The 25,512-nt window shown below is 45.8% G+C and overlaps 1 protein-coding gene across 7 annotated transcripts in view; it reads right to left on the reverse strand.

Moving 5' to 3' along the window:
• LOC306917492 (protein FAM184A-like) overlaps positions 1-25,512 on the reverse strand; it is a 73,175-nt gene that overhangs the window by 12,096 nt on the left and 35,567 nt on the right. For all 7 annotated transcript variants that reach the window (XR_013789197.1, XR_013789198.1, XR_013789199.1 and 4 more), the window contains exons 9-18: positions 22,336-22,517; positions 21,553-21,738; positions 18,412-18,534; positions 17,817-17,978; positions 12,297-12,418; positions 11,683-11,833; positions 5,858-5,972; positions 4,702-4,799; positions 3,652-3,805; positions 2,688-2,815 (exon numbers count right to left, since the gene is read on the reverse strand). Coding sequence is in view for 3 of the 7 variants with exons in the window: in XM_079495753.1 (XP_079351879.1) it covers positions 2,688-2,815; positions 3,652-3,805; positions 4,702-4,799; positions 5,858-5,972; positions 11,683-11,833; positions 12,297-12,418; positions 17,817-17,978; positions 18,412-18,534; positions 21,553-21,738; positions 22,336-22,517 (1,421 nt within the window). In the remaining 4 variants the exon portion in view is untranslated. The remainder of the gene's footprint in view (positions 1-2,687; positions 2,816-3,651; positions 3,806-4,701; positions 4,800-5,857; positions 5,973-11,682; positions 11,834-12,296; positions 12,419-17,816; positions 17,979-18,411; positions 18,535-21,552; positions 21,739-22,335; positions 22,518-25,512) is intronic.

Genomic DNA, 25,512 nt, shown 5'->3' on the forward strand with positions numbered 1-25,512 from the left:
ACTCCCTGAATACACACGCAGCTATAGCATACTGTAGGTATACGTATAGTAACATATTCAAATAGTTTGGTGCTGACCATGTGAGGCTATGTATAAGTGGGAAAGGCAGTCTCTGTCTTTCTTTACCACATATTTTATTTTAATATTATAAGGTTATAATAATGGGCCTAAAAATAGAGACGCCAGGGTTGAAGTGAGTGTGAGTGTGAACCCCCCCCCCCCCCCCCCCCCCCCCCCCAACCACCACACCCCTTAAATGAGCAGAGCAGTGGTAACGTGAAAAGGCTCGTAACTAAACACATGCATGCTCATGAACGTGCATTTATATGTGGTTAAGAGTAAGACACACACACAGACGGATGGACGGATGGGCACGCGCACACAGAGGAAGGCTTGAAAAGAGCTTAAAGGACGTAGATATTGCAGTGCGGTTGATTTTGCTGTAGTCATCAGGGAACCACACAAGTCCTACATACTGTAGTTAACTAGGTCACACAGGAGGAGAGGGGAGGGGAGGTGGAGGGGAGAGAGGGGAGGTAGAGGGGGGAGAGGAGAGGTGGAGGGGAGGAGATGTAGAGGGGAGGAGAGGAGAGGTAGAGAGGAAAGTAGGTGTTTGTGAGGAGAGGAGAGAGGTGAGGAGTTCTTATCTACTTTGCACCAGCTGTCCTGTGCTCTCATTGGCTGTAATACAGGCCTTCTCGGGGCGCAGTCACAACCCAGTTCATACTGTATGATGTCCAGTCGGCGACAGAGTCAAATATCAAACCTGCTTGATATTCAGAAACGCTCGGGAAGGCGTCGGCGAGCGCTTTTATCGACGCTGGATCTTCTCGCTGCTCCTTTCACACACAGCGAGCAAAAACTCGACGATCAAAGCCCGATCTTGCGTCAGATCGGGAGTTTTGTCGGCGAGCACCAAAAAAGCTCCCCGACAGCATAATCGGAGCAAATATCGTGCAGTGTGTGGCGATAGTGCCAGAGAGATCTGCATTATAAGCTAACAAGACGGGTCACTTCTTTGTGTTAAGCCCATATATGGGAATGCCCAGAGATCTCTGATGTCATCAATATTGGCCAGCAACTGTACATCTGACCTCAAACCTCACACACGTTGTGAGCTTGTATAGCTTGTAGAGCTTGTTTTCAGCATGTGGAAATATGCAGGATGTGAGACGTTCAGAAACTTTTGCCATCACAATAAAAGCATATCAGCTTTCAATTCACAAGTTGAAAAGAGCTTTAGTTGAACATTTTTGTTCATTTTTAAATTAGTGAACTGAACTTTGATCAAGTTCATGTAGAAAGTGAACTTTTCCAACACTGACTGTTAGTAGGTATTGGTTCACATGTGTTCAGCTAAACAAAGTTATTTTCTGCCGGATAATAATACTATGAGCATCTCACCACTACGACTGATCATTATTTCTGGACGGAGTTCCCAGAATTCAAGTTGTTTATAGCACTGGCTAGTGGCTGCGGTAATTGGTTTCAGAGGAGTAGTAGTTATGTGGGCGAAAAAAACAGGCTTTAGAAGTGTGTGTGTTAAATAAGGATTCATCCGAAGGGATACTGTACACACGATGCCTAAATTATAACTTCTAATTAATTTGCATGAAGGGCAACTGCTTGGGACTCTACTGCTTGTGTAACCATGCCAAACCAAAGCATTTCATGGTGTGGTCATCTGTTTTTGGCTCGCGAGACCTACTGGTGACGTGGGTTTGGTGCAGAGACCTACTGGTAACGTGGGTTTGGTGCAGAGACCTACTGGTGACGTGGGTTTGGTGCAGAGACCTACTGGTGACGTGGGTTTGGTGCAGAGACGCGCAGAGAACGTTAGAGAGACCTACTGGTGACGTGGGTTTGGTGCAGAGACGCGCAGAGAACATTAGAGAGACCTACTGGTGATGTGGGTTTGGTGCAGAGACGCGCAGAGAACATTAGAGAGACCTACTGGTGACGTGGGTTTGGTGCAGAGACGCGCAGAGAACGTTAGAGAGACCTACTGGTGACGTGGGTTTGGTGCAGAGACCTACTGGTGACGTGGGTTTGGTGCAGAGACCTACTGGTGACGTGGGTTTGGTGCAGAGACGCGCAGAGAACGTTAGAGAGACCTACTGGTGACGTGGGTTTGGTGCAGAGACGCGCAGAGAACGTTAGAGAGACCTACTGGTGACGTGGGTTTGGTGCAGAGACGCGCAGAGAACGTTAGAGAGACCTACTGGTGACGTGGGTTTGGTGCAGAGACGCGCAGAGAACGTTAGAGAGACCTACTGGTGACGTGGGTTTGGTGCAGAGACGCGCAGAGAACGTTAGAGAGAGGCCCTGGCTGACATTGACATTCAATTTCCAATAAAATCGTCGCTAAAGATAGTCTGGATGAAGGAAAATGATCGATGGCGTCGACACCGCGGAAGCTTCATCGTTTAAAAAGAGCCGGTAAAAATGTATTAAGCATTATTAAGCATTATAAACTAAGGGCTCGATCGATCTCGTCCTAGGCGATCTGTGACTATACATTTAGCAGAAAAGGAGTTAATACCTGCTTCTGACAAATGGTTTAATACCTGTTGGTTTAACACCAGCTTCTGACACATGGTTTAGTACCTGTTGGTTTAATGCCAGCGTCTGACACATGGTTTAGTACCTGTTGGTTTAATGCCAGCTTCTGACACATGGTTTAGTACCTGCTTCTGGCAGAGCTCCTTGGTCTTGTCCAGCTCCTTCTTGTTCACCGTGTTGTCCTTCTGGTGGATCTGCTTCAGGTGCTCTGTGGCCGTGGCGTGGAGATGGTTCAGCTCTGACCGGAGAGACGCTACGGGAGGATGAGAGAGAGAGGGAGAGAGAGAGAGGGGGGGGATGGAGAGAGAGGGGGGGATGGAGAGAGAGATGAAGAGAGAGGGTATATGGAGAGCGAGATGGAGAGATATGGACAGGCATTGAGAGAGGAAAAAGAAGCAGAGAGGGGAGAGAGTGAATTAGAGAGAGAGACAGAGAGTGAGCAGCAGATTGGAGGCGAGTCCAGTATTGCTGTGAGTCCAGTATTGATCCAGTACAGCAGAACCGACCTCCATTCCATTCCATTCCTTACATCACAGACACCTATGAGGCCGCAGAGCTCCTTTTCATACCGTTTCACAAATCACACGTTAGGATTCTCAGTCGCGAGAATGTATCTAGCTTTAATCCATGGAGATTGTTTTATTCATGCTGTACTGTCACCACCACATATTCCCATATGGCTGAATTGCACAAATCACACGTTGTGTTGACACGTCGGCATCTTTCTTTCCAACATGGAAGTGGATGTTGTGGTGTGAACACTGTTGTAATAAAAGAAGTGGATGTTGTGGTGTGAACACTGTTGTAATAAAAGAAAAACAAGTGTTTGACTCTAGTCTGTACTGACTGGGCTGTCACTCGGATGTCAGATAAATAACACCAGACAGTAATGAACCACTTAAACCCTAGAGCCCATACTGTACTTGGTTGCCCCGGTTCCCCCAGGGTCCTACTCGGTCCCCTCTCCTATTACTCCACTGAAAGTGTGTGTGTGTGTGTGTGTGTGTGTGTGTGTGTGTGTGTGTCATTTTCTCTCACCCAGCATGACCTCTCTCTCTCTCTCTCTCTATCTGTGTCAGTGTCTCTCACCCAGCATGGCCTTGCCCTCATCCTCCAGTTCAAAGCGTAGTGTCTGCAGCTCCTGCTCAGACTGCTGGTGGAGGATGTCTAGAGTTCTCCTGTGAGCCTCCTTCAGCACCGTCACCTCCTCCCTCTGCTCCTGCTTCAGACGCTCCTCCAGAGCCTGGGAGGAGAGGAGAGGAGAGGAGAGGAGAGGAGAGGAGAGGAGAGGAGAGGAGAGGAGAGGAGAGGAGAGGAGAGGAGAGGAGAGGAGAGGATGACACTCTATTCTAGCTGTGAGGCGACAACGCTACTGACTGCACCACTGTGCCTCTTACATACAAGTATTTCTGCCCGACAGCGGCGACTGCGTCCGAGGCATTGTGTAGGGCGTGAAATAATCCCATTAAAACACACTGAGCGTCTTTGGCACTGTCCAAACAGAAGCCTATGGTAATGGGTCCCAGAGTGGCGCGCTGGCTGGCAGTAGACACCAGCTCTGTGCCAGTTTGTAGGGCATAGCCTATCGTAAGAGAACAATGGGAACCGTCCGCGGTCCGGCTTTAAAGAACGGATAATGGATTCGGCAGCCATCTCTGGCCATATCCACTGACACCAGATCAACATAGATAGCTGAGATTAAAAAGGGTTTGCAGTTGTTGCGAGCTACAGGCTTAAAAGAGACAGACAGACAAGACAGACAGACAAGCCGTTGGCTCATAGTAGCCATTGTTATGGATGAGATTCAATACACTGCAGAGATATATCATGTATAATACATGCTACCGAATACAGCATCAGCATATTCAAATGTAGTCCTTCACCTGCCATGTTGGGGGACCAACACAGGTGCTTGGAAACCATGCAAGGCACCAACTGCACATCGGGAGCAATTACAGGCGTTCAGAGTCTTCGACACTTAACCCTGGGCGAGCCCGGGATCGAACCGGGAACCATCTGGTTCCCATCCGGCCGCTCTACACCCCATAGCCACTGCCGCAGAGGTTTGTCTACGACTTAACCCACATGGTTGTCTTTGCCACGATCTGTTTCTTAACTAGTGTGTGTGTGTGTGTGTACCCTGATCTGGTGTTGCCGTGCGTCCTCCATGGTGCTCAGAGCACAGCAGTGAGCCTCCTGCAGTCGATGCTCCCTCCTCTGATGTTCCCTCTGCAGCTCTGAGAGCATGCACGCACGCACACACACGCACACACACACACACACACACACACGCACACGCACACGCACACGCACACGCACACACCATTAGTTACATCAGACACAGGGAAGACTAATTATAATTTAGTTAAATCTGGGCACAGAAAGACAAAAGCCAGACAGAGCCTGTCAGTGGCAGCTCACGGCAAACAGGGAACTAAGAGCGCACACCAAATGCACTCTTTACAAGTCAGTTTCATCAAGTATAGGGTGGGTTTAACTCCTTAAGTGCCAGACGTTTTTTTAATAAACTCTCCCAAAAGCTACCGGATGTTTACATCAGTTTGAACCGGAAGTGAAAGTCGGACATATCATAATACTGACCTGGGATCAGCTTGGCCCCGCGATCGCTTTTTAAAAATCATAACTAAATCAATCTAAGCTCTAATCACGCGCCGAATATCGCATTTTTTGCAGTTTATGAGCCATAATGCATATAAAGACGGCTTGTGCGCGTGCACAGGTGTGCACGCGGGATTTTTGGCCGTTTTTACGTGATTGCCGCCTGGAGCTAGCTAAAAATGCTACAACATGCTAACGTGATGATAATCAATCGCGGATTAACATGGATTAAACAAAACTCGCCTTTACGGCTATGGCAAGCAGGACAGAGTTAAGGTAAGCTCGGCTTTGCGGCTATGGCAAGCAGGACAGAGTTAAGGTAAGCTCTGCTTTACGGCTATGGCAAGCAGGACAGAGTTAAGGTAAGCTCGGCTTTACGGCTATGGCAAGCAGGACAGAGTTAAGGTAAGCTCGGCTTTACGGATATGGCACTACTGAATTAGTTTCATCAAGTATATGGAGGGGTTTAAGTGGTACTGAATCTGCAGCTCCAGCTAATTAATCCTACGGAGGAGGAACATTTCACGATACATTTAAATTTCCACAATACGATTATTGTGAGCATTTTTTTATCACGATAAACGATCCCATCCCTACTAGTGACTTTTATTATTGTGCAACATGGCTGCGTTACCTGCAGCTGTGTTTTCCCGTCAACACGGCTTCTTGTGTTTACCTTTGAGCTGTTGGCTCAGGATCTCCCTCTCCTGGCTGAACTGAGACTGCAGCTGTTGAAGAGCCGACTGCGACTGAGACAGCTGCAGCTCCAGCGACTGCTTCAGCAGAGAGATCTGCACACACGCACGCGGACACACACACACACACACACACACACACACACACACACACACACACACACACACACACACACACACACACACACACACACACACACACACACACACACACACACACACACACACACACACACACACACACACACACACACACACACACACACACACACACACACACAGATCAAAGATCGTTAGTTACAATACGGACACAGACGGACACAGATAAGTAAAATGAAATTAGTTAAAGGCCTGGTACATCTGCTATTTTCAAAAGATTATAATACATTTGAAAACTTGAAATGAGACATTCTGCACAATGAGAACTTTTACTTTAAGTACAGTTTGATGCCAATGCTTTTGTACTTTTACTCAAGTACATTTTGAATTTCCGAACTTTTACTTTTACTACAGAGAAGTTCTACATTGCAGTATTGATACTTTTACTTAAGTAAAACATTTGAGTACTTTTACCACCACTGCAGAGCGCTCTGTGTCAAAGATGATTCTCTCCACTGCCCACTCCTGTAGCACGGTAATCCTGACCAGGATTTAGGGCTGTGCGAGTCTCACAGTGCTTAAGGTACCATGGATTTAGAGTGAGAGGGTATGGAGGAGAGAACCTGGGCCACATTGAAGGTTGGAAGTATTACATTATCTATGTTAGAGTGGATTTTGGAATATTAACTGGGATTGACATTAGAATTATGGTACATGGGAGTACTGTAGTGAATCACGCGCGCACGCCACACACACACGTTTTATCCTTCTAACACATACATGCAAGTATTGTCTCTCACACACTCTCTCTCACACGCACGCACACACATCCTCTGAAGGAGACGTGTGTACCTCAAAGCGCTATTGTCCTCTAGCGTTCTAAAATAAACATGAAAGGCTCCCTGAATCCCCAAAGTCACTGATGAACGCATGCACGCGCACACGCGCACACACACACACACACACACACACACACACACACACACACACACACACACACACACACACACACACACACACACACACACACACACACACACACACACACACACACACACACACACACACACACACACACAGTGTGTCATGGACGTTGGCAGTATAAGTGTCACACTGTTTGATGTTTAGGCCTCGTGCCTTTTGAATATTTAAGGACGTTTGGACTGTGATGGTGACTACACGGTGCAGCGCAACAACAAACAGGACACAGAAACAACGGACACTCAAAGACAATATGTCAATGTGTCCTTATCCCTTATCCCTAAACTTATTTGCCATTTTTTACTATTTTGAATAGTCAAATAATAACAATAATAGTTCAACTAGCTGTTCTACATCGACACATTAGGGCTTGTAGATCGGCAATTTTAAGAATAAAAAAAGGTTTAGGGATAAGGGGTAAGGGGTGGCACAAGATATAGCCCTTTGGTCTTTTTTTACACCATTATAATGTTCTAATTTTTATCCCAATTATTCAGTGTCAGTCTCCAGGTTTTCTTCAGAATATGTATGTGACACTGATTTACGACGACACCAAGGCATATTAGGCGTCCAACTAGTACTCATTATTTGAAAGGACCTCCTTAACTCTGAGGCCCCTTTTACACGAGAACCGTTTCCATAGAAAACGGCAAAAATAAAGTATTTGCACAGGTCCATTTAGATGACAACGGCATTTGTCGGGGGTTGAAAACAGAACAAAGTCTAAACCTTTTCCAGAGTGGATATTTTTTAAAACACTCTGCCTCCCGTCTCCATATAAACACTCTGCCTCCCGTCTCCATATAAACACTCTGCCTCCCGTCTCCATATAAACACTCTGCCTCCCGTCTCCATATAAACACTGCCTCCCGTCTCCATATAAACACTCTGCCTTTCGTCTCCATATAAACACTCTGCCTCCCGTCTCCATAGAAACACTCTGCCTCCCGTCTCCATAGAAACACTCTGCCTCCCGTCTCCATATAAACACTCTGCCTCCCGTCTCCATAGAAACACTCTGCCTCCCGTCTCCATATAAACACTCTGCCTCCCGTCTCCATATAAACACTGTGCCTCCCGTCTCCATATAAACACTCTGCCTCCCGTCTCCATATAAACACTCTGCCTCCCGTCTCCATATAAACACTCTGCCTCCCGTCTCCATATAAACACTCTGCCTCCCGTCTCCATATAAACACTCTGCCTCCCGTCTCCATACAAACACTCTGCCTCCCGTCTCCATATAAACACTCTGCCTCCCGTCTCCATATAAACAGGAAAAGTTATGAATCCGCAAAACATCATGGCTCACGTCAGCTTACGTCGCTTCTGTTTATATGAGTTCCTAGGATGAGCTCGCCCCACTCATCCTACGAATACAAATGTAGCGACTAGCGGTGGTGAATGTAATTAAACCGATGTAAACAAACAGCCTTGTGATAAAGTAGAAGGGAAGTGATTCTACTACGCATGCGTGCCTTGTCTATCTGGCAGTGTGTCACCGCCACGGTGCGCCACCTAGCCACCTGGCATGCACATTACAGCGTGTTCAATCATTGTTGCGTCTCCGTGTAAATGCTGAATAAAAAGTGAGAAGGCAACGGAACTTTGCCCTTTTCTATAGAGACCGTGGCCATGTAAATGTGGCCAGGGAGTGTACAAATGGAACCAAATGAACCCGTAAGGGTCATTTTGGTAATATTATTACCTCATTTCGTCCACCACAAGTGTGAAAACATTATGTAAGGAGCTTATTATTATTTCAAACTTAACTCAAATAATTTATAAACCTACAAGCTCACACGCAGCGTGTGTTTTTAACAGTGTAATTCCTATATGTAAATGACCAGACGGAGACATGGAGCTCTGTGCACCGTGACTGCAACACAAGGAGATCGCTCATAGAATATTCATTTAGGGTGCAAGGGAGGGTCGCATTGCATTTATGTGCAAATGTGCATGCAAAGTTATGCCATAAGCCGGCTTCCATCGATATCTGCACGCGGTGTGTGAGTCAGTGTGTGCATGTGTGTGCCACTGGATGTTTCCATGTGCGGTCCTGTGTGTGTGTGTGTGTGTGTGTGTGTGTGTGTGTGTGTGTGTGTGTGTGTGTGTGTGTGTGTGTGTGTGTGTGTGTGACTGTCTGTGTGTGTGTGTGTGTGTGTGTCTGTGTGTGTGTCTGTGTGTGTGACTGTGTGTGTGACTGTCTGTGTGACTGTCTGTGTGTTTTTGTGAGAGAGAGAGAGAGAGAGCTAGTGTGCGCGCGCGCGCGCGCGCGTGCATGCGTGCGTGTGCATGCGTGCGTGCGCGCGTGCGCGTGCATGCGTGCGTGTGTGTGTCGGGTTCGGGTCGAACTGGGGAATCAGAGAAGAAACAGAACTATGGCTTCGGGGGAAAAGCTAATTAAAAAACAGAAACAGAAACATGTCTTTGTATCTCTCATTCCTCCGTCGGAGAAGGAGAGGAGGAGAACCAACAGACTGGAATAGCGTGCAACGCATGGAGGGGGGAATAAAGCCCCCAGGCCCTTTGAAGTCAGCTGCTAATATTGTTGCAGAATTATGAGGAATATAAACTTTGCTAAAATAAATATGCTAAAACAGGTAGAGAGAGAGAGAGAGAGAGAGAGAGAGAGAGAGAGAGAGAGAGAGAGAGAGAGAGAGAGAGAGAGAGAGAGAGAGAGAGAGAGATAGTGAGTGAGTGTTAGCATAATAACATAAATTGGAGTGTGGAATTACAGATTCCATGGGTTAGTGAGGCAGCCAGTCAGTCATGGTCAGATTTGCATTTTAATCCTGAAATGTTAATGTTCTGAATAACTAATTTAAGACTTTGCCACTATTCTTTACCACACTGTTCTGTGAGGACATTGCAAATGGTGCCCCCAAATAAGTTAACTGGCAAAACTACTATACCACTATACATGGCAATCATTGGCAAAGGCTTTTGACTCTGTGAACAGCAAGGCCTCTGGAAAATCCTGTCAAAATGTAGATGTCCAGAAAAATACATCAGGGTTCTCCGGCTCCTACATGACAATATGTCAGCAACAGTCCTCTGCACTGCCACTGCCGTTTGACTGGCGTCAAACGAGGTTGCATCATTGCCCCCACTCTGTTTGCAGTCTTCATTGCAGCCATTCTGCACCTAATTGCTCACAGCCTACCGTCTGGAGTTCAGATCATATACAGAACAGATGGCAGCGCTGTTCAACCTTAACCGTTTCAAGGCCAAATCCAAGATCTCTCACAATTCCATCGTGGAACTGCAATATGCAGCCGACAATGCCATCATTGCCCACACAGAGACAGATCTTCAGAGCATACTCTACTTGATGCTTTTGCTGGGATTGGACATAAACGTGAAAAAGACCAATGTTCTCCATCAGCCCCCACCAGACTCCTCCATAATCTCACCGACGATAACAATCAACAACGTAGTCCTTGAAAATGTGGACCAGTTTCCCTACCCACCTCTCCTCAAGGGCAGACATTGACAGCGAAGTACACCATTGCATCTGCTGTGCAGGTGGGGCTTTTGCAAAGCTTCGTAGAAGGGTCTTTGAAAACTCCAACCTGCTGGCAAAGACGAAGCTGCTCGTCTACAAGGCAGTTATCCTGTCCACGCTCCTACAGTATATGGTGCAGACATGGACCACCTACAGCAGACACATAAGAGCCCTGGAGTCCTACCACCAAAGGTGCCTACAATAAAATCCTGGAAGCATCGATAGGAAGGAGAGGCGGACAAATGTCAGTGTGCTCGAGGAGGCAAACATCGACACCATTGGCACCATCATATTTAAACACCAGCTCAGATGGACAGGCCATGTTGTGCGGATGTCGGAAGACCTTGCTCAAAACAGAAGCGCATGGAGGAATAGTATACATGAGGGAGGCAGGGAGCCATATTGTTACGGCCCTATGTGGTTTGTGTATAATCCACTGTTAGTGTTTTTCAGTGCTGCATGATGATGGATGGTGGGAGTGGCAGTAGAGATTAGTAGTGGCATGGAGATTGTTTTTGCCATTGTAAAAACAGCACATGCTGCTGAGACCCTGTTTTCCCAGTGAAACTACTAGTTAGACAGAGTTACTAGTCAGACAAGGTCACTAGCCAGACAAAGTTGATAGTCAGACAAAGTTACTTTAAGCAACTCATAAATCACTATCACAGTATCCAAAACCATTTTCCTGTGTGCACTCTGTCATAGAAGGGAAGCTGTAATTGGTAAGGGTGTGCTGCCATTTTCTTTCGTTGTCCCAGTTTTGGCACATTGTTTCTGTTTAGTCAGGGAGCCTAGATTGTGATTTTCTTTTTGGTGTAGTTCAGGACTGTTTTTCTTTTTGGGTTGGGGTTTTGTTTGTTATTTTGGCTTTGGCCAAGCTGACGACATGCTGTATATATACACTTGCCCTATCCTCTAGCTACTGTAAAGCTATCTTTTTCTCAATAAATGTAACATTTTTGTTTACCCTGGTTTGTGATCCTTGTGATAGCCACACATATATTACTCCTTTGGAGCCAAGACCCAATTTAAGGTCATAAGATCGTAATATATTTGGGGGCTCCTCCACATACCACCCCCAGTAGCTTTCAATCATCTGAGGACCCAATAAGAACCTCTCCAGGAGGACCATCATACTCCGAGTGATCGCCGATGTGTGCATGCATGTGTGCGTGTGCGTGTGTGTGTGTGTGTGTGTGTGAGTGTGACGCGCGTTACCTGCTCCAGCAGGTCCTCCACCTTCCTCTGCCAGCTCTCTCTTTGGGCCATCATCTCCAGATCCTTCTGCTGGGACACTTGGGTGAGAGCCGAGTTCTTATCAGCCTCGTACTCCTCTGACAACTCCTCCTTCAGCAGCCTCAACTCCTCTCTGAGAGAGAGACACCAGGTGAGACCGAGAGAGGAAGGAGAGAGAGAGTTAGCTGGGTGAGAGCTGAGAAATGAGAAACAGAAAAATTGTGGAGGGCCGGGCCAAAAGGCTGAACTCAATTCTGCATAATATTCATTTTATTTCTATATAAAAAGCAGTGAATAGCATTGTTTTGACAAGCTGATAAGAGTATATGATATTATTATTACTACTATTATTAATATTATTTACGGACTTCAGTGAATAAATACGTAGTAGTCCATATTTTGTTGAAACCTCTGCATTTTGGCATGAGTGGACATTTTTGAGGGGCGACAAGGAAGGTAACAGGTTGCCAATCACACGCAATTCACGGCAGGAAACAGATTACGTGTATCTATGTGAATAAACAGGCTTCAAAATAAAATAAATGCAGTTTTAGTTTAGTTAATGCAATGCCAAGGTCTGCCCTATAACCTCTCACCGGAGGGCGTCCGTCCATTTCTGGTCCAGGTCGTCGGCCATCTTGTCCATCTTCTGCTTCTCTTCCGTCCGGATGGACATCACCCTGGCCTCGTGCTGCTGCTTCTCTGTCTCGATCTCCTCCTGCACACACACACACACACACACAGGCACGCAGGCGCAGGCACACACACACACACACACACACACACACACACACACACACACACACACACACACACACACACACACACACACACACACACACACACACACACACACACACACACACACACACACACACACACACACACACACACACACACACACACACACACACACACACACACACACACATTAACCATTTATTTATGTCCACACAAAGGATATGCATACAAGGACACAAATATTATAGGTGCATTAAAGTTACATCTGCAAAGTCATGGCATGTGTTTTCATGATACAACAGGCATGTCACACAGTACTCTATGGGTATAAGTAACAGCGTCTCCGGCATATATGACGGCTGCCAATTATAGCAGAGACACCACACTACTTTGCCAGCCTTTTTGCCTCCTTTTTGGGCATCCCAAGTTGTTGGAACCCTCTAACAACCAGTCTGTGCATATGCCCTAGGCTGCCAAATATAAAGACAAATAGTCTGCACCTATAGCCCAGCTCTGAGATGTTATGTAGAAGTGGTTGGTATTTTGATATTTGTTTTGGTCATAAAGGCTTCCTCTAGGCTGTGGTCAAAGGCGCAGGCTATCTCTAATACAGACACTTCTCTGGACTCTTCATCAACCACAACAATATCTGGTGTATTAGCTGCTAGGGATGTAAAGGTATCTGAGTTATCACTGAGTTGGAACATGGATGGAATGACCCTGGAATGTTTGTACATTCTCACTGAAGACACACACACACACGCACACACAAATAGCTGTGAAAAGTGGCTTATTTTCAGTGCACAACACCAGCGCGCAACTACGTCCCCACCAGGCCGTGCTTGGTGGTCATGTTAGAACAGCTAATGGGCATTGTTAACCCATGACAGTTTTCTGAAAAAAAAACGTATGTTGCTATATCGGTGGTTCTCAAACTGTTTCATGGGAGTGGGAAGGTCGCCGGTTCGACCCTTCCCCACCCCCTCTGGTTGGCCCAGTTTATGTGTAGTATCTACTGGGAGTGGGAAGGTCACCGGTTCCCCCCCACCCCCTCCGGTTGGCCCACTTTATGTGTAGTATCCCACTTAATAGCAGCTCCCATGGCACTGTATTAATGGATCTTTCCCACCGCCCCCAATGGTTAGGGATGGTAAATGCAGTGAAGAGTACAATTATGAGCAATTACCCCAACCACAACATCTTCTTATTTTCTTTTATAAAACATAATTTTCATTTATTTTTGGGGGAAGGGACAGCACATATTAATGAACACCACACATACAATGCTGTATGTATGGCCGTCGGTGAAAAGTGCCCTCTCCAAGTCGTACTAGAAGGCAGCAGTGTTGCCAACTTAGTGGATTTGTCGCCATATTTAGCTTCTTTCCAGACCCCCCTAGCAACTGAATTAGTGAAAAGCTTCTGGCGAGAAATCTAGCTACTTTTTCTGGTGAATTGGGGACAAATCGTGTTGACAGGCGCCAGAGATAAAACCCTCCTTTTTCTTCATTTTCCCTCTCTCAGCCTCAAATCCGCGGGTAGCTCCACTGCCTGCGTTGCGTTGTGTTGCGTTGCGTTGCGTGATTGCTTTAAAATTGCCCCGGTTCGTTTTTTGACACACGCACGCACGCACGCTACAAAAGTGCTCGGCGCGTCTGGCTTCCTCGGCTCGGTTATGTGCACAGAGCAAGGAAATGGTGTTCTGGGCTGGCTCCATATTTTCGTTGCTAGGGGCGCCTAAAAGTCGCTAGGGACGCTAAAAAGTCGCTAGGGACTTCTACCGACTTTGAGGAGCCACTAGCTATTTCCGTTACTGGAGAGTTGGCAACACTAGAAGGCAGCATTCAAGATAATTCGACCCTTTCTTACGCTCCTGAACTGGAATGCAGCATTTTATGTTGAAAGAATTGCCTTCCGAGTCTGTAGCCTTCTAGAAATCCATGCCGTGCCGTATCTATACTGCTGGCTTTCCTGGCCGCATCAGTGGCAGCGCATCTGCAGTAAAGCTTTCTTAATTGAGAGTGGTGGCGTACAGTGCACGCACAGTCGCACACAGAATTATAGCCGATTTACAAGCGCACAATGCGTTGCAGCGCTATGCGTTGTGAGCTTGTAAATCGCCTATTTATGGTGCGCTATACCGCAGCGTATACACAATCGAAACCTGTCCCGTAGCAGTGTGCGGGAGATGAAAGTGAGAAATATCAGACCATCCTAACTTTTGTATCATGAATATAATTCAGTTTGTGGAGATATTTTTTTCTGTATAATCCTAGATTCCTAGTGTTAATTTAAAAGGAGATATTCCTCTAAATCTGGGTAGAAATGGGATAGAGCACCAAAGTCTGATGTCAATATCGCTAGGGGGCGCTGTTGCACAAGGTTCGTGAATTCTTGTATTAAAATAAACAAATCACCCCGGCGGTTTCATTCATATGGTCATGAAGAATCAACTGACTGAGAATTCCAGCCCCAAGTCCAACTGTAGTCACCGTACAGAAAACAAGCAACATTGCAAAAAGAGCACAAAAACATTACTGAAAGGGTACAAACAGAAAGAAAACTTTAAAAAGGCCAAGCTTTGACCTATAAAATACAAGACACTCAAGAAAATAAAAAATAAATAAATTATCCATCCTTGTCCATCCTTTTAGTTGGACCTTAAAATACATAAAGGATGGACTCTCATGTTAGTGGGTTCCAAGTTGCGCTTCCTTGAACTGACAAGGAATTTTGCGCAAAGGCTGTGCGACCAAATAATTATGGTAGCATGAAAACGGAACAAACAAGGGGATGAATGAGTGTGGAACGCCCCGCCAACACATGCAATCATGCCCCGCCACCACCTGCCATCATGTCCTCATTCAGGAGCACCCCGTTTACAACAGGACCTATAGGTCTTCTAGTTCAGCGGTTCATCTTTTCAAGTCAAGGACTCCCAAAAATTGTATTTGGTAGCCGACCCCCGGCCATATTTTGTTCCAGGGACCCCAAGAAGCAAATATACCATTTCATCTGCAGACAAAGACAGAGTTTACACACGCTCACGCACGCACGCACGCACGCACGCACGCACGCACGCACGCACGCACGCACGCACGCACGCACGCACACACCCACCACCCACCCACCAGGCAGGATGACTCATCCTTTAGTATATTCCCTAAGGGAGCTGAGACTTATTTACTCCAGGGAGTTCATCGCTGCTGTGTTCAGGGCGGTACACTCCAGCTCGTTCCGCTTCTATTTCAAGACAGTTTGCATTTTAGTTTTTAATTTTGTCTTTTTGTTTTAATTACATGCACCATGACTCATTTCCCGGTTCTTGGGAGCGTGAGGGTTTTTTTCCCCCCCATTGTTTCCCATTTTTGATAGGATTTCTAATACGGAAATCTATTTTAAATGTTGTATTATTATCATTGTTATTTTGTGTCTGTAGAAAAGTGATTAAGCCTCATGGCATAGATGATTATGGCTTCCTCTCTGCAGTCTTCCACTGTAACTTCATTCAACTCACCTAATATTAATGAGGTGTTAATATTGTATGTCCGGACCAGAAACGTTCAACTTTTACTGTAACTGCACCAATTTCACATAATTATCTCCATTCATTCATTCAGTCCATGCATCTCTCTCTCTCTCTCTCTCTCTCTCTCTCTCTCTCTCTCTCTCTCTCTCTCTCTCTCTCTCTCTCTCTCTCTCTCTCTCTCGCTCTCTCTCTCTCTCTCTCCTCTCTCTCTCTCTCTCTCTCTCTCTCTCTCTCTCTCTCTCTCTCTCTCTCTCTCTCTCTCTCTCTCTCTCTCTCTCTCTCTCCCTCTCTCTCTCTTGCTCTCTCTCCTCTCTCTCCCTCTCTCTCTCCCTCTCTCTCTCCTCTCTCTCTCTCTCTCTCTCTCTCTCTCCCTCTCCCTCTCTCCCTCCTCTCTCTCTCCCCCTCTCTCCCTCTCTCCTCTCTCCCTCTCCTCTCTCCCTCTCTCTCTCTCTCTCTCTCTATTAATTTTCCCCTTTCTTTTTTTTCTCCTGCCAGGCCATTTCATTCATGCTGTTTTGTGCGCAGTGTGCGCTACACTTGCTTTTCAATCATCTTTCCCGTTCCGATGGCTTTTGTTCGCGCTCACTCTTCTACACCTGATATCTTCTAGACCAACTATAGGCAATCCTAAACACCTGTAACCGCACAATTATATCTCCCTTTCATATCTCTCTCTCTCTCTCTCTCTCTCTTGGCATCTTCCCATTTTCATTGTCTCCACCAGGCCGAAGGCATAGGGAGAGATTATGTTTTGCACTCCGTCCGTGTGTGTGTGTCCGTCTGTGTACAGCTAATTTCCGGCACCGTTAACCCGGTCGATGCCAAATTTTGCACACACACTCCCTGGATGCCAACGATGAACCTCGGCCCAAAATTTGTATTAATATTACTCCTCCAGATTCTGTCCAAAAATCCCGCAAATCGTTATACACTATCTCTACGTTACACATGTGTTCAAGACGGATCTGTCCGATATTTCATATTCCATCCTAATTGGCATTCAAAGTTTGCAGGATTTGTCCGTTTTGAACAAAAAGCCTCAAATCATGAACGCAGCGTGCAAATCATCATCAAATCATCCAATTGCCATCCAAGGCGCTCTCTCTCTCTCTCTCTCTCTCTCTCTCTCTCTCTCCATTTTCATTCAAGCATGAATTTCCTCTTTTCCTCTTGTATATATCGCTCACCTCTCTCTCTCTCTCTCCCTCCCTCTCTCTCTCTCAGTGTCATTACTGCAGTGTTGGTTCTAATCAGCCAGATGGCTGCAGATAACAGCTAATAGCTTCATCACCATTAGAAGAGCGCCCACCTGGCCTTTAGTGAATCACATGACCCCCCTGTCCCTGTCTCTCTCTCTCTCTCCCTCTCTCTCCTCATGCTTCTATCTATTTGATCTCTTTCCTTCCTTATTTCCTTCCTTCCTTCCTTCCTTCCTTCCTTCCCTATGATATTACCGAGGCCATAATATGCGTTGCTTTGCACAAAGGTTTCAAGCTTGTTGATCTGCTACCTTTCATGCTTTCTGTGCTAATTTGGTATTGAGCTCCTAAAGATCGTCCCTCACCTCACATCCCCTCAATTCCGAGAACAACGCTGCTAAGATCACGTGCGCGCGCACGTGCACAGAGTTTTGGGGATTTCGATGATGTCACAACATGGAAGCAATGCTAAAATACAGTAAATATATAATAGTATAGTAATAGTATTAATTCTGGATTCATAGAAATCAACAAAAGACGAGAATTCTCATCTTGACACAGCCGAGTTAAAGCTCTATATACGATATTTCTTGAATCTTGTATATAGAGCCTATTTTCAGTAGCTGCGTACTGTCCACTGCCCTCACCTGCAGGTCGGTCAGCATGTTGCTGGTCTCTCGGACCCGGGCCCGCGTGGCGTCCAGCTCGGTTCGGAGCTTGTCCTGGGTCTCCTTCAGACAGCAGATCTGGTTCTGGGCCGAGCTCAGGTTCTGCTCCTTCTCCCGGGCCATCTCCTGGAGGTGGGACACCTGGAGCAACGTTCCATTAATTAATGTAATTAACCGATTATATGCTTGATATGATTAGATGCTGGTGGCTATACCAAAAAGTCCTTCTGCACACCTACAATGGACAGGTGCATCGGATAACTGGAACTGAGAAGTAGAGAAAAAGAATCCCGCACAGTCTTCACTTAGTTAGATTTATTGAGCAACGTTTCGGTCGTTCAGACCTTCATCATGCCTGATGACCGAAACGTTGCTCAATAAATCTAACTAAGTGAAGACAGTGTGCGGGATTCTTTTTCTCTACTTCTCAGCCACCTGGTGGCTAAAACAATGTATTTCAAACTCCAGTTTGTCACACTCCAGCTCTGCATGAACAGCGCTCGAGCGCTGTTTTGTGCCACCTCAATGGCGCAACTCTCCTTCAATATGGCTCTGCCCGGACCCGCCCACATACCTCCTGACTGGATATGTTGAGTTTGGCCGATAGCTCCTCCTTGAGGTTGTCCAATTGCTGCTGGAGGCGGTCCCTCTGCTCCTCCAATGACAGCCGCTTGATCTCAAACTCCTGACTCATCTCCTGGAGAGGAGAGCCAATCAGAAGCACAGCACAGGTTTATCATCAGATGGTCACAGATAGAGTGTGGACACATATACGCACGAATAAGTGGCAAGAAAGCGCCTAGAGCAGGCGTCTCTTCCTGGTTTTTAGACAGCTGGTGGATGGAAATGACGCTCGCGCGGCTTCAACGGCGCCATGTCATTAGTCCAAAAAAACCACAAGCACGGGAGCAGCGCATGTTCGCCAACCATAATGCATGTTCGCCAACCTTAATGCATGTTCGCCAACCTTAATGCATGTTCGCCAACCTTAATGCATGTTCGCCAACCTTAATGCATGTTCGCCAACCTTAATTCATGTTCGCCAACCTTAATGCATGTTCGGACTAACGGGACTTCGGATCTATGGGCAGTCCCCGCCTCAACATTTCCATCCACCAGCTGTTTAAAAACCCGGAAGAGACGCCTGCTCTCTGCGTTTCTTGACGCGACAGTGTAGTTGTACACATATGATATTTACACCCAGCAGATAGCATGAGGAACTGTTAAACTAGAAATGTCAAGATGCCAAAACATTTTCAAAATAACATTCCCACTTCTTGAATAAATAAAAGAAAATCTAAGAAATTCCATAAATTAGAAAACAAATGTTTAAGAAGAAGTGAAAATAGCCGATCTGCTATTTTCACTAGTTTGGGTCCCGGTCAACCATCTAATTTCTCTTTTGGGTCACAGGCTAAAAGGTTTGGGAACCACTGCTTTTAGACTCAAACTGGAGGGTCAGTCTTCAAATGATTCTGAAGGGTCCTCAGATCATTAGCTTGATGTGAAACATTGTTTTCTCACGCAACAGCAAACAAACCAACAGTATTGTACATTTGTACAGTATAAGTGTATACAGGGTTATCTGCACATTTCTAAAGTCACAATTTAATGACTTTTAAGACATTGCCAAATATTACGACAACCAGGTAAATGGTAAATGGTGCATTTATATAGGCGCTTTACATAGATTGTGCATTACATTCACCCATTCACACACACATTCATACACCGATTGCGGCGGAAGCCATGCAAGGTACCAACCAGCACATCGGGAGCAATTTGGGGTTCAGTGTCTTGCCCAAGGACACTTCGACATGTAGACAGGAGGAGCCGGGATTCGAACCGCCGACCCATGGATCATTGGACGACCTGCTCTACCTGCTCTACCTCCTGAGTCACAGTCTTACCGTCTTACTATACTATATGGTAATGACAATATGCCCCATGTCTGAGGTCACCTGAGATCAGCGGGTTCATACACGCTGCTGACGCTGCATTTGCCTTGATTTGCACGCACACACGCGCGCGCGCACGCACGCACGCACGCACGCACGCACGCACGCACACACTCCCCCCCCAACCCCCCCTATCCTATTCGTTTTCTCATTTGTCACAGTTCAGAAATGCCCCAAGTCCTCTCTGGGGAAAGCTAATAGAGAGATGGAAATATAAACGCAAAAAGAAGAAAAATAAAAATGAAAAGCAATCAATTCTCCACTTATCCAACCACTTCTCTTTGAGTCTCTCTCTCTCTTGTCTCCAACTCTCTGTCATACTGTATCTCTCTCTCTCTCTCTCTCTCGTAATATATGTCCCAGTGAAACAGACTTCAATCTAAAGACAGGCACAGCTCTGGGTTACATAAGACGTCTCTCCATTTCTATCTCCACATCCACTCATTCCTCTCTCTCCCTCTTGATGTCTGTAAACACTCCTCTCTCTCTCTTTCTGTCTCTGTCTCTGTCTCTGTCTCTCTCTCTCTCTCTCTCCCTTGTCTAGCTTGGAGGCAGAACTTACTGTAATGCTGATGAAAATCAGCCAATTACCAGCCAGCTTCAAACAGCAGGGAGAGGGTGAAAATGCATGAGAGAGAGAGAGAGAGAGAGAGAGAGAGAGAGAGAGAGAGAGAGTGAGAGAGACAGAGAGAGAGACAGAGAGAGAGAGAGAGAGAGATAATAGAGTGTAGGGTAGGAGGGAAGGACTGTGTGCTTTCATATTAAGTCTTAATGTTGACCTAATTAAGCGTGTGCAGTGAGCCCAGTGAGCACTCTCCTCCCTTCACGCCGCTCTGTAACGCCGGTGGTTTCATTCCATACCAATAATCACACAAAGGTCTGACACACCTGTGTCTTGTTATTTTTTTGAGTGGTGTAAACCACTCCTACAACTGGCTTTGTTAGTTTACGTGTCTGTTCGTACCAAAAAAATCACACCCGTGTGAACTGAGTGGTGTAAGGTCTTATATAGCCTGTCTGACGTAATGAAATCATGTCTGACGTAATGAAATCACACCCGGGTGAACAGGGTGAACATAGCAACCATGCTCATTTTTTCTGCACAGACTAACAAAGCCATGAAATCACACCCGGGTGAACAGGGTGAACATAGCAACCATGCTCATTTTTTCTGCACAGACTAACAAAGCCATGAAATCACACCCGGGTGAACAGGGTGAACATAGCAACCATGCTCATTTTTTCTGCACTAACAAAGCCAGTTGTAGGAGTGGTTTACACCACTCAAAAATTTACCCGTGTCTGTTCGTACCAAAAAATGAGCATGGTTGCTATGGTCACCCAGTTCACACGGGTGTGATTTAATTACGTCAGACCACAGTTGATCAGTCTATATAAGACCTTACACCACTCAGTTCACACGGGTGTGATTTTTTTCCCCCATTCTGAATCCCTAAAGACTTATTTCATAGTACGTGTTCCAAAAATAAACTAATGTTACTGCCACCGAAATGCAGTGTGATTGCTTAAAGGGGAAAACCACCCATTTTCAACATTTTACTATGTCATTAATATACCTTAGAGCTGTTGTGTGGAAATGATAAAAAAGTCCCCCCATGCTGTGTTTCCTAGAACTGTAAGTATGAAAAAAATCATTAACATGGTGAAACACATCTTGATGACATCATCAAGATGTGTTTCACCATGTTAATGATTTTTTTCAGATCTCCGGCGTTTCCGGCGTTTCCACAACTCACGTTAATCATGCGTTTCTTCTCCTGCTCTTTCTCCTGCAGCGCCTCCTCACGCATGTCGCTGTGCTTCTCCTCCATGGCCTCCAGGGCGGCGCGCTGCGCCTCCTTGAAGCGCTGCGCCTCCTCCTCGTAGCGTGCGCGCAGCCGCGTCAGCTCCTTCTCGTAGCCCTGGTGCTCGTCACGCAGCGACTGGCCCGCGCACGCGCACACGCACACACGCGCACACGCACACACACACACACACACACACACACACACAATTACATCAGTGGTTCCCAAAGTGGTGTCCGGGGACCCCCAGGGGTCCCTGAGGGGGTCCCCAGCTAAATGATAGTTTGGAACCAAATGGACCCTTATGGGTCTGTAACTCAGAGTGTTGTACACTCTCAGAGTTAAATTAACATTGATTTTACAATATAAATTGGGTGTCCCAGAGATAGAAATTCCATTAAATGGGGGTCTGGGGGTCCTTGAAATTAAACAGGTTGAGAATCACTGCTACAGCCGTAAAAACTCTTCTCTTATGGGGGTCCCCGGCATATTATTTCCAAATGGGTGTCCGTGGGCTAATGAGTGTCAATTTGGGGGTCCTTAACATGAAAAAGTTTGGGACCCACTGAATTACATGATGGTAGTTGGTTTAATCCACACACGCATGAACTACATGACGGTAGTTGGTTGGTTTTAGCCACATACACATGGGGGAAGACTTTACAGGGAAAATGCAGGTAAAGTGAAGAGAAGTTTGGATAGGTCAGGTGTCATGTGTCTAGTAGTACTATTCACCTGTTCCAGTTTGAGTACAGTCTGTTTGTGCTGCTCGTCGTGAGCGTGGCTCTGGTTGAACAGGGACTCTCTCTCCTCCTCCAGTCGGTTGATCTTCTCCTTCAGTCGGCCCTGCTCTGTGTCCAGGTCCCTGATGGTGGCCTCGTGGGACATCTGGGCCGCCTGCAACGACCCGATCTGACCTGCGTGCGGGTGGACAGAAAAACTCGGGTAACTCGGTTTTAGCAGAGAAGGACCTATGGCCACAACTCGGGAAACTCGAATGTGTTAACCCAGCGTTGGTTTCTGTCCACCCGCACGCAGGTTAGATCAGGTCGTTGCAAGCGGTCCAGATGTCACAAGAGGGGTGCAGTACTAAGTTCCGAACAGTCATTGGTCCGACAACGACAACCTACCTCAAACCCTAACCTAACCATAACCGCAAGCACGGAGCAGCACATGTTCGCCAACCTTAACGCATGTTCACCAACCTTAATCCGGTCGCCAACCTTAACGCATGTTCGCCAACCTTAATCCGGTCGTTTTCCGCATGTCGTACCAATAACTGGTCGGAATAACACAAAATAACAGAATATTGGATGATTTTTCAAAGGTTAGTGTTAAAACTCCAGTTAAAACTCCATCAGTCAACAGGATAAAATATCTTTTAATTCGGGCAGTTAAGACCTGGTCTGACCTGTACATGGACACAACACTGTGTTACACAACCTGATCTGACCTATACCAATGTTCTTTGTTTCCATCGACCGGCAGGCTAATTAACATAGTATTTTGGGCCTGGCCCGGCCCGAAAACGTCGGGTCGGGTAGGGTCGGATTCGGGCAGAATTTGATTACTCAAAATGTAAGTTATTTTTTGTTAATTTATATTGCTGTGGTCGGGTGGGAATTAAGTGTCCAAAAATAATCAACATTTAAAAAAACGGTTTTAAATGATGAAAATAGCCGATCTACAAGCGCACAACAGCTCGCGTGTTGCGAGGCGTCGTGCGCTTGTAGATCGGCTACACCCATGTATGATGAAATTGGGATATAATTTACGGGGAAAAAAAATCTGAAACTTCATACGAGGTTTCTGCCTGATTGAAAGGTATTAAAACGTGTGGGTTTTCCTGATCTAAATGGGTTAAAAAGCTCCACCGCTGCCCTCAAGCACACTCCACGCAGTGGTGGAAAAAGTACTCCGGAATGAAAAATGTACTTGAGTAAAAGTACAAAAGTATTGGTATCAAAATGTACTTATAGTACCACAAGTAGAAAGTACTCTATTCATGCAGAATGTCACATCTTTTAAAAATAGCCGATCGCATCACGATTCGCGACGCATTGTGAGCTTGTAGATCTGCTATTTTCAAACGGCCAAAAACTATTAACTGAAGCTGTCAAATAAATGTAGTGGAGTAAGAGTACAATATTTGGATCTGAGATGTAGTGGAGTAGAAGTAAAAGTATTGGAAATTGAAAATACTCAAGTAAAGTACAAATACCTATATGATAATTGTACTTAAGTACAGTACTTAAGTAAATGCACTTAGTTACTTTACACCACTGCCTCTCTTGGCATGTTGTCCTGCATGGAGGCTTTTATTGTGTGAAATATTCATGGCTGTGATGAAGGGCTGAGTCACGAGGCTGGGCAACACGTTTGCACTTTTCTGCCAGCCGTGGTGGTGTGCGCGCCACGGCACCGGAACTGAGCAGAATGCTGAGTACCCAGGTGGGTTAGCCATTAGTTACATTTGCATTTACTTTTCGAATAAACTGTAGTTCTAGAGCATTTTTTATGGCAACATACTGTACTTCTCATTTAAGTAGTTTGGGAAGAATATAATGTTTTTGAACTTCCACTCACCACAGGAGTAAAGCCCTGGTGAAGACCGATATAGGTCGAAACATGTTGGTTTAATAATAATTCTTCTCCTCTTTTAAATATTTTGTGTGCCCGGATCTCCGCCTTTTTTCAAATTATGTCTTATCCCGGGAGAGTATCCAGCCCAGGAGCACTTTTTTACTATTTTTACTTATTTTATCTACCTGCACGTCTCCATCGAGCACCTGGCTGCTTTCTTGCCTCCACACATTATATGTATTTAACTCACTCAGAGATGTCAGCAATTTTATGTATTTATATTGGACAAATTCATATTGCAGACATTCGAGTAGTCTTTGAACTAGAGTACATGCGTACTCTAGCTGGAATGGTAAGTAACCATATGGATTCTTGATGACTAATTGTTTCAAAGCAACAGCACTTTTCGAGTACAGTTTTTGGCTCCTCTACCCACCTCTGGCTGAGAACAGTGCGGAAAACAGAGAAGAGAAACTGATCGATAGATGGAGCGATCGATGGCTGCCATTAAACCCTGCCCATGTAGACAGAAGACAGATCAATATAAAGTCTAGCACAGGCCTGTGAGCCAGTGTTCCCAATACATTTCCTCTCTGCTCGCCTAAAACTATGACAAAGAAATGTGCTTCGATGACTCGACTGTAACTTTTTTCACTGATAAAAACTAAATAAAAAGCTACGGTATGATGACTAAAACTATGACTATAGTGACAATTTCTTCAACAAATAAAAACTAGACTAAAATGTTAGGGACGGACTAGTGGAGAAGAGATCCAGACAGTAGAACTAAAAGCCTATAACCATGGCAATGGCTGTAACCATGGCGGCGATAGAATCTCCGGTGTTTACATATGCTTTAACCTTTGAAGGTGCGAGGGCAGTTTCCCTGGCAACTTCTCAGAGAGGAGAATTATAAAATCAATGAATGCAAAGTCATCCTGTCATCCTAGGGTGAGTCCTTTGTATCTCAATGCCAAAAATAGCAGATCTACAAGCTCACAATGCGTCACATCGTTGTGAGCTTGTACATTTTCAAATAGCCAAAGTTTAAATAGGGCTGAAGTAGTTAATGTATGCGTTATAATAATAATCCCAGTTTTCAAATAATTGTAGTGGAGTAAAAGTACAATATTTGTACTCTGAGATGTAGTGGAGTAGAAGTATAAGGCCCGGGCTACACTGGGGACGGAATTGGCGCGGAATTGCTCCGCCCTGTTCGCGGAGTCCGTAACGGTATGCTGCCACTATAATCAATGGAACCCGGCTACACCGAGTGCGGGTGCGGTGCGTAGGTTGTGCGTAAGCTCCGCGTGTGAATATTTGCTCTGT

This window comes from Electrona antarctica (genome assembly GCF_951216825.1).
Source record: "Electrona antarctica genome assembly, chromosome: 24".
NCBI classification, from domain to species: domain Eukaryota; kingdom Metazoa; phylum Chordata; class Actinopteri; order Myctophiformes; family Myctophidae; genus Electrona; species Electrona antarctica.